Here is a 10,502-nt window from a genome sequence, read left to right on the forward strand (position 1 = left end):
CCCTCATGTGGCTTTGGTTCTCGTGGTGTCCGATGATGTTTGGATATCGTCACCTGTAACACTTGACTCGTGCTGTTTTTTGTGAGGTTCTATTTTCTATGTTCAACACTGTTTCTTTGTTCTGTGTGTGTCCTTGTTTTTGTAAAAATTATATTTATTATTTCACTATTTTTGTAGACAAAACAAACTATTTGATTTTGATTGTATTTTTCTATTGAAATAGGACTAATATAACAATTTATTTCCCCTACTCCCCATTCTGTCTCAAACCTGTGTTCACAGACAAAGAATCATGTCATCAGTTAACAACATCTAAGTTTTTGATATACAGTCGATTCTTATTTTCATACACACACGACACATTTTATTTGAAGGAAGAAAACATGAAGGTTTTACTATATTCTGGGAAGACACTTGAGATTCTCCCCGTTGCATCGAGGCCCCGGCTGCCTGTCCTCGTAGATACTCTGAAACTTGAATATAACACATTTTGAAAGGCTGACTAACCTCGAATCTGTGTTGTGATGTGCAATACTGTTTCTAATGTTTGTATAATAGTAAGAAATACAGTGTAAACCTTTTTAATGCAGATTTATTTTTTTCATTGCATATTTTGCAGATTTCTGATCCACAGTGTCATTTTTTACTGTCAGGAGAAAAAAATAAACCCCTTTTTTTCATTGCAAGTATTTTTAAATCCAGATATCTTTGTACTGATGTAAATGATTGTAGTTATTTTGGATAGTGTTTTTGCTAACAAAAGGAGACTTTTTCATGCATATTTCTATTTCATTTCATCTTGTTTTATCCCACCTTTTTATTTCATTTAATAGTAGCAGAATTCTTTGGAATAATTTTTAATATTTAAATGTTCTTGGTATTATTTTGTATTTTTATGTGGAAATACACTATATATAATTTTAAGATGCTAATTGCTAATATAATATTTTGAGTTTCATTATTTTTAAAGCTAAATATTTGTAATTTTATTGTTAAAGTGACTAATTTCTAAATCAGAGTTTGTGTATAGATTCACAAAAGTGGTATATGAGGTGTTTGGATTGTAATTATTACTGAATGGTTCTTTGATATGCAAAATGATTTTCATGGTTTTTTTTATTTTTGTTGGTTTTGTATTTAAATGGGGTGTTGATTACGATCTCTTTTTTTTTTTCTTTCACTTCCTGAATAAAGACTCATTCTGTTTGGACACAATTCCTTTGAATTTGTTTTTCTTCATTACTTTATTAGTACTCAATAAAGTAAAACACATTCTGGAGCACAGATCATTTTATACTGTTTACTGGTGTTACCATATCTAAATTACTGTGCAGAGGTTTGGGGCAATACAGAAACATATGTACATTTAATACATGTAAATGTTCACTAGAGCCACTATCAATTCCACAAAAAAGAGCAATAAGAATAATTCAGAAAACTTGGTATAGAGATCATAAAAATCCACTCTTCTTAAAATCCAAATTACTAAAATTCACCGACCTGGTAAATTTTCGAAAAACACAAACCAACTTCCTATAAATATTCAAAACTTTCTTTCTTTTTTAGCCGAGGTAGGGGTTATAACTGCAGAGGGGATTAAGTTAAAGCATGGCAGATATGGTAGACATATTTCTATAAGTGGTGTGAGATTGTGGAACAGTTTGGAGCGCAGGCAGCAGCACCCAGTTCAGTACAGAGCCATGGTGTTCACAAAGGACAGGCAGGACGGGCTGGAGACAAGGTGTGAGGAGGATTTATTATTTATTCATATTTCTATTGACGGTTTTTTCTTTTGAATATGAACATATAGGGTTTGTTGGTAAATATGTACATAATAAAACTACATGGTTATGAACGATTGATGGTTGAGGTGAATAAAAGGTAGGAGGAGAGAAGCTCTTCCTCCTCATTGTCGGATATGTTAGGACATTATTTATATACATATTTATTACTTTTTTGTGCTTTGCTTTGCTCTGCTATGTTTGTTTGTGTTTTTTTAATTTGTTTTTGTTTTTTGTAGTTTCCTCATGTCCGAAATAAACTTTTCAAATCAAATTATTTCATTTGATTACTTGACTAGTTACGGAAAATAAAAGTAAAATAACTTTGACGAACAGCAGCCCTATTTTTAATTGTTTCTGCGATTTACAGTCCGTTGGTGATGATAATGAGCTCAGAGTGTGTGTTGTGTCCTAAACCAGCCCAGCAGAGGCTTCAGTTTGGCCCAAAGGAACAAAGACAGGAACAGAATTTTGTTAAATGTAACGTCTACTCCTGATCTGTCCACTAGGGGCAGCAGCAGCTCCACACTGAATCTCAGACAGCAGCATTTAAAGTGATGAGGCACTCCAAGCAAACTACTGCTGGAGAACTGGCATTAGCGTGAGAGCCACACTGTGAGCGGGGTTTGTTAAAACATGCTGAAGGGTTTCAAAAAAACAGTTTTTTGTTGCTTTGGCCTCTGAAATCAAATTAGGCCGTCGGTGGCTCCTGAAGAGAAATGACCTTGAAAGCTTTCCCTTAGACAATCTCAGTTCTTCACCTGTACAGGTCGGATCACCTGGCCTTCAGAGGACTCATCGTCTGACCATTTAGTCTTCAAAGGTGCAGCCACTGATCTAATTCTTGTTTGGATTGAATAATGACTAATGAATAATGAATAAAACTCACCACAGTGAAAACCGAATCTCATAAATCCCCCAGAACACTCGTACATTTAACTTTTGTCACCATCTAGAGGTAAATGTCTGACATGGAATAAAAACTCACACTGGGGTCAAAAATACACCAAAGAGTTCTTGTTCTTCATTAATCTGGCTGAGCTGCACTGTGGGAGGTAGGAAGGAGTCTTCCTCTGTGACATGATGAAGCTGATTCTGCTGCACATACTGGGAGAGGCTGAGGGAAGGGAGGAGGAGGGGGTGGAGGAGGAGGAGGAGGAAGAGGAGGAGGAGGAGGAGGAGGAGGAGGAGGAGGAGGAGAGGACAGTTGGAAGGAGTGAGCTCAGGCTGCTGTTGCTGCTGAACAAGCCGCTGTCAGTGGAGGAGCAGCTGAGATCTGCCTGCAGATGTCCCAGAGTAACATGTTCAGGGAGGACTGCAGTCACCAGAAGGAGAGGGATCTGAACAGTTAGGAGCTCCGACACGCTCGTGAGGAATCTTGTTGCTTTGACGATGAACAGCTGCCTCGTGCGGGGTAAGAAAAGTGGTTCCGTTGTCTCCTGTCTCCACGGCTTCTGGACTGTCCCACAGCACAGTTAACTGAGAACGGACTCAAAGATAACAGCAGACACCTGGTGAATGAATACCTTCCTGTGATCAAATGTGAACACATGAATGCATTCAGAAAATGTGAGGTTGCATCACATGGCAAAAACGAGCTCTGTTGCAATGCATTTAAAATAAATAGGGTGTTTTACTTGCTCTTTCTAAAAAAGAAAAGAAAAGTATCTCGTGAGGAAATGACACAATGAACTGCATCTGGGAATGTGGCTCATGTCCGACTATGATTAAAAACATATTTATTATCAATGCTGAAAGTAGAAACAGACAATTTCTCAGAATAAGAGCAGCACCACGTGCCTCGGTCCACCTGTGCACCACGAAATAATCCCTTTTCTGGAATGAGTCAGGAATGAGATTACCACCAGCAGAGCCAGAGACATCGTTTTAGATTACACCAGGACAAACACCATAACTGAACATGAACATTTAGCAATCTTAAAATGTTGAGCTCTAAATCAGTTTTTATGACCATTTTTATGACCATAAAACAAAGTTTTTATGACATGAAACACATGTACACATGTACACATGTACACACGTACACATGTACAAATGAACAGACGGCAGTCTTCATCAATCTTCAGGTACTCAGTAGTATCAGAAGTGTCAGTTACAAAGTGCTGTGATGTAAATGATCATGTAAAATACATTTGGCCATATAAATAGAACTTGACGAGCTCACACACACACACACTTCATTTCCCAATAAGTTGGGGAAATTATGTTTGCAAAATAGTTGAAGGAGTTTCAAGACCTGCCTTCACCTTCCTGCAACCTGCACGAGGTCGAATGGTACAAGAGTTGATGGGAGGGATGGAAATAAACGCCGTATTGAATCATGTCATCTCTTGAATGCAGCCTGATTACGTTTACATTAATTATTTTATGGTTGAATTGAAATTTGACATGCAGTTTGCTTTTTTAGTAGCAACGAAGCACAAAAGGTTTCTGACAGTTTAGTTTTAACTGCGTAGCCCGTCGCTCAGTAAGAGAAGGAGCTCTGAATTAATCCTTTTCACTAATGCTGACATTACTTCTGAACGGCGGAACCGTCACACTGAGTTTTTCTCTTTCAGGACTGGTTCATTCCCTTCAAAATAAAATCAGAAAAAAAACCAACAACACTACACAAACCGCTCAGCAGAGGAGAGCTTGTTTGTGTGTTACTGTGTGTGTCTGCACTCTCTTGTGAGTCCTCCCTGTTTATCTCGTCTCTGATGGACAAACTAGACATGCCAGAGCAAAGAAAAATGTGTTTTAAGAAAAAACAACTGCTCTGTATTTTCCTTTCAAAGCCAGAAAGCGGTTACTCCATCTTTGTGAACCTGACGCACACATTAATCCACCCCATCAACTTGATATAAACAACAGATGCAACCCCACACATTCCCACACCCACTGAGGCAAGTATGCAAGTAACAAGCACGTGTACAAATCAAGTTTGCTGTTCTTACTCCAAAACTCTGCGCATTTCGTCATAGGAGATCACATTTTGTTAGGACTTGCAATTTTGACTTCATTGTTTTGGAATGTTTGTGCAACAAGAGAAAGCGTGCCACTCATTCATGGCTGCCGGATCTTTTGGTTTTTATTTTCCTTCAGTTCAGTGCAGCTCACATTATGTCACTGTCTTCTCCCCGGTGTACTATAAATGTGTAATTTCTCAATATGTGCCATGGCTTCATGATTACATTCCCCTGATAGACGCTGTGCTACATGTTATCTCACAACTTGGGAATGTCTTAGCAAAAAAAAAAAAAGAAAAAAGAGAGAAGACTTGGAAGAGAGACAAAGGTTTTGTTTGAGGTCTCTCACATGCAATTCTGTGGCTGAATGAGAACTTGACACCGAATCAAATGGCAGTTCCTTCTTGTTACAAGAAGCACATCTGGCGTCGTGCAGCATTTGATCACAAATACGATGCAAAGACGTGAATTATTGTTCAAGACAACTGCGTCTGTGTCTGGTGGTGTTATGGCACCATCAATCATTTCATTCTCAGTTTGCCCAGTTTAAACTGTGCTGCAACGTTTTGAAGCCAGTCTGTGCAGGATGTTAACGTTCTCCTAAACTTCTCTTTGCAGCGACAGATTTGAAGATGTGGGTGTTGGTGGGCGCGCTCTGCCTCTGCCTCTGCCACTGTGTCTGTGGGCAGCTGCTGGAGGCCCGGCTCAAAGGAGCCCAGCGACTGATCTGCAGTGCCCCGGGGTCGCAGGGCCCGCCTGGGAAGCCTGGACCGAGCGGCCCCCCTGGAGCGGATGGGAATGTGGGTATCCCGGGAAGAGATGGCAGAGATGGCAGGAAGGGTGAAAAGGGAGAAAAGGGAGACACAGGTATAATATAAAATGCATCAACAGATACAGCCTTAGTCCATTTTTGCTGATGAAGAGTAGCAACCCAAGAGCAGGAAAAACTGGAAGAGGTTCATTTTCTTTTTTGTTGGAGAAAATAAACGAGACTGACACAGAAAGATTCACATCCTTGATGACCAGAGTTTAAACAAACTGTTAAAAATAGCTCTCTCAGCAGGCTTTCTGAAAAATGTCAAGTCAGCGTGAAAAGTATTAAGCATTAGGATCTTATAATATAATATAATATAATATAATATAATATAATATAATATAATATAATATAATGTAATGTAATGTAATGTAATGTAATGTAATGTAAATAATATAATATAATATAATATAATATAATATAATATAATATAATATAATATAATATAATATAATATAATATAATATAATATAATATAATATAGGGAGAAACCGTATGTTTTGTGCTGTACACCACTTCGATTGTGCACGCCAAGAAAAATATTGAAAATCACACCAAAAACACAAACCATTGCCTTCAGAAGTTAAATTTTAAAGGATGTGCATGAGGTCTGTCAAGTTATCAGGAATGATTGAACACATCACCCCTCCATCACTGTGCTGAAACACACAATAACCCAGACACGTTCACTCTGAGTTTTATACACATTGCATGATTCGTTCACTCCATACTTGATGGTGGTAAACAATGTATGTAGCCACAGCTGCCCTGATGGGAGTGAGGCTGCCAATCTGCATCATCAGCCCCACCGCCCACCAACTACTCACTCTCTCACTGCATTCACCCTCTGACCACTCACTCTCTCACTGCATTCACCCTCTGCCCACTCACTCTCTCACTGCATTCACCCTCTGCCCACTCACTCTCTCACTACATTCACCCTCTGCCCACATACTCTCTCACTACATTCACCCCCTGCGCACTCACTCTCTCACTACATTCACCCTCTGACCACTCACTCTCTCACTACATTCACCCTCTGACCACTCACTCTCTCACTACATTCACCCTCTGCCCACTCACTCTCTCACTACATTCACCCTCTGCCCACATACTCTCTCACTACATTCACCCCCTGCGCACTCACTCTCTCACTACATTCACCCTCTGACCACTCACTCTCTCACTACATTCACCCTCTGACCACTCACTCTCTCACTGCATTCACCCTCTGACCACTCAGTCTCTCACTACATTCACCCTCTGAGCACTCACTCTCTCACTGCATTCACCCTCTGACCACCACCAACCACACTCTCTCTCACTACATTCACCCAGGCAGTTTGGGGTTCAGTGTCTTGCCCAAGGGCATTTCACCAAGGACACATGCCGCCCTAATTACCTAATAATTGTGGCTTTGAATTGTGGAAAAAACTAATTATCATTTCAATGGAAATCTGAGCTCATTTATAGGTACAATGCATGTCAGATAAGTTGGGACACGGCCTTGCCTGTGTTAAACTTTTTGTAACAGTTTCTAAATATCTGCAAAGTGAAGCCAAGTGCTGGAGTTTTGGGAGCAGAAAGTTGACCTTATATTGATTTTCAGTTTGATGATGCTCAACTGTTTTCCATGGGTGGAAAGTTCAGCACTCAGACTCTTCTACAATGAAGCCACTCCGTTGTGATGATCTCTGCTTCTTAAACATGCTCAGTCCTGTTACTCACACATTTTGCTATCGAAGGCTTTTCTTTTTTCTTGTGACACTTCGGTCTTTCAGTTTGAAGTTGCCCATGTCCCAACATTTCAAAGCTATGAAGTCAATCAATTGAAAATAAACTAATTTCTTTCTGTCTTATTGTTCATCTGGTTTGTTGGCCCGTAACAATTTTCGATCAAATTGAGGTTTATGATGATTGCAAACCATTGCCTCCTGTTTTTACAGTTATACAGTCACATTCATCCTCTCAGTTCTGCACTGTTGGACTCTGTTGTTTCCTGATAATGAGAGCGGTGCTGGCTGAGGCTACACTTTTATAAGCCCTGGGAACAGAGTCATGCATGGGGGTTTGGGTGTGTCTGAGTATGGGAGGATAGACTGCTGGTAATATTTCCCTAAAGTGCTTCTAGTCTTTGCATCACATGTTTTCTAACAAATTAGGCTTTACTCTAAAAGACGTCAGCTCTGAATGTTGGTAAAGAGACGGGTCTCATGTTCCAGAAAATGTATCATCCTCATAGGATGGCCTCTCTCTGTCTCTCTCTCTCTCTCTCTCTCTCTCTCTCTCTCTCTCTCTCTCTCTCTCTCTCACAGAAGAATTTATGTTGGATAAGTTACAACATTTTTTGGGAGAATTGTGACTGTAAATCTGTCAGCGGTAAAGCAAAGGTTTCACACCTGTGGTTTCCATTATGTGTGGAAACAGGAATTTAGATTCACCTTCAGCTTAATACTCGTGCAGAACAGCTCACAGCGTTCATACAAGCATACAGTGAGTGAATCACAGTGTTTCCGAGCTCCAGGGTGTTTTCTGTGTAGTTGACATTTACTTCATATAAGATAGTTTGTATGTATTGAGCCAGAATCTTGAGAATGGTGTGTTCCAAGGGTGACTTAACACATAACACTGGGTGTGGTGAGTTTCCTTTGCTTGAATAAAGCTTTGATACTGGGTTTTAGCAGCAACAGACTTAGAATCCATTCAGCACTAATCTGAAAGGGGAAAAAGAAGCCCTTCAGCATCAGTCAAACTAAGCACCACGGCCTTTATTTTTCAGGATTGAAGGGGAGGGTAGGACCGACAGGTAAGATCGGGGAACGAGGCGAACGAGGCCCAGCTGGGAAACGAGGCCCTATAGGAGAGGATGGCGATCCGGGCCTGCCTGGTCAGCTCGGCCGCGATGGGGACAAAGGGGACAAGGGTGAGCAAGGCCCTCGTGGAACTGCAGGAATCTGTAAATGTGGCAGCCTGTTGCCCAAATCAGCCTTTTCTGTGGGAATCACCAGCAGCTACCCAGTAGAGAAAATCCCCATCAAGTTCAACAAGGTACTCTTCAATGAAGGAGAGCACTACAACCCACAGACCGGCAAGTTCATCTGTGCTTATCCAGGCATCTATTACTTCTCCTATGATATTACACTGGCCAACAAACACTTGGCCATTGGGCTGGTACAGAATGGACAGTATCGCATCAAAACCTTTGACGCCAACACAGGAAACCATGACGTAGCGTCTGGGTCCACGGTCATGTACCTAAACCCAGAAGATGAGGTGTGGCTGGAGATATTCTACCATGACCAGAACGGCTTATTTGCAGACCCAGGCTGGGCTGACAGCCTGTTCTCTGGCTTCCTTCTCTTCGCAGATACAAACTACTTTGACGCACTGGCAGAAGACTATGCATAAAATATGAAAACACAAAAACTGCTAGTCACAACAACTGGTTTGATAGTTTAATAACAAATATAGTGTGCTTAAACTATATTTCTATACAATTATTTGTATTGTTGAATATATGATGTGTATAGAGAGTTGACAGATGTGTGTGTGTGTGTGTATATATATATATATATATATATATATAAAGTCAATAAACATTGTTTATGTTGACAGGTAGAACTTGGCTTGGGTTTTATTCTCTTGCAAAAGACAGACACTAAACAAAGTTGTTGTGAAATTGCAAAAGTTTAAAGGGGTGAACAAATGATTTGTATTGGTAATTTACAAAAAGGGTTGATCAGTGACACAGTGGTTAGCGCTCTCGCCTCCCAATAAGAAGGTCCGGGTTCAAATCCTGGCCAGGTCTTTCTGTGTGGGGTTTGCATGTTCTCCCTGTGTGTGCCTGGGTTTCCTCCAGGTATTCTGGTTTCTTCCCAGTGTCCGAAAGCATGTGCGAGAGGTTAAATGGTGACCCTAAATTGCCCCTAGGTGTGAATGTGTATATTTAGTTGTGTGTCTGTGCTTGCCCTCTGATGGACCAGAGACCTGTCCAGGTGTATGCTGCCCCCTCTCCCATAGTGAGCCGGTACTGGCTCCAGCTACTCTGAACAGGAAGAAGCAATAGGAGATGGATAATTATTACTGATTAATATCTATGTCAATGCAGAAAAAAAAACAGACCGATTTATTGTTGTCTGATTACGTCTTTCATTACTGTGAAATAATGACCTCGCAATTTAGGAATTTAAAAAATTGTCTATTGGATGGTTTTCATGTTAATATTAAAAATATGTGGATAGTCTTTTATTTTGAAAGCCAGCTAAACGCTAATCATAAATATATATGTTTAAGGTTTAGGTGTAATTTTTAATAAACAAGGACTTTTATTTTGAAGGAATTGGGGTGTTTTATTTTGAAAGTCAGCTCACCCCTAGCAAAGCGAGACACTTAATATCCATTTTGAAATCAACATTGTACTTTTTGATGTAAAAAAACAAAGAAAAAAGACTTATTATATATATTATATATATTGTATATTATTTTGAAAGTCAGGACATGTAGGTTGACATGGTATTGCGTAATTCTTGGTGTGAATGGTGCACCGCTGATGGTCGCAGCAAGTTTGTTGTAGCAGTTTGTGGAAGCAGCCAGACCTAAACTTTAGACAGTAGGGGACGCAGACACGCGACACGCGATTCTGCTCCATCTGACTCAATGATACATGTCGCTTGAAATCGCGGGATGTTTAAAATATGTAAAGTAAATAAGAAATAACATAACTATCTAAACTGAATGAAAGCTTTACACACAATATATAAATTCCAGAAAAACAAACACAACTGAAATGTGCAAAGTTTTAAGTATGATAAAAATGCAACCATGCAAAAAAAACAACAAAAAACAAGGAATTGAGGTGGAAAGTAAGAACTGTGACACCTTGGTCACCATGAGATTGAGTATCATGCTGTACCAACTGAGCTACCCGGGTATACTGTA

General features: G+C 39.9%; 1 protein-coding gene across 1 annotated transcript; it reads left to right on the plus strand.

Annotated features, from left to right (window-relative positions):
* Positions 1–2,986: 2,986 nt before the first annotated feature.
* Positions 2,987–9,122, plus strand: c1qtnf7 (C1q and TNF related 7). The gene is made up of 3 exons (XM_080473654.1): positions 2,987–3,195; positions 5,369–5,617; positions 8,344–9,122. Exons 1-3 carry the CDS (start codon positions 3,174–3,176, stop codon positions 8,970–8,972), a joined length of 900 nt encoding a protein of 299 aa, XP_080329780.1. The 5' UTR covers positions 2,987–3,173; the 3' UTR covers positions 8,973–9,122.
* The last annotated feature ends 1,380 nt before the right edge of the window (positions 9,123–10,502 follow it).

The sequence above is a fragment of the Lipophrys pholis genome (assembly GCF_963383615.2).
Source record: "Lipophrys pholis genome assembly, chromosome: 10".
In the NCBI taxonomy this organism is placed as follows: domain Eukaryota; kingdom Metazoa; phylum Chordata; class Actinopteri; order Blenniiformes; family Blenniidae; genus Lipophrys; species Lipophrys pholis.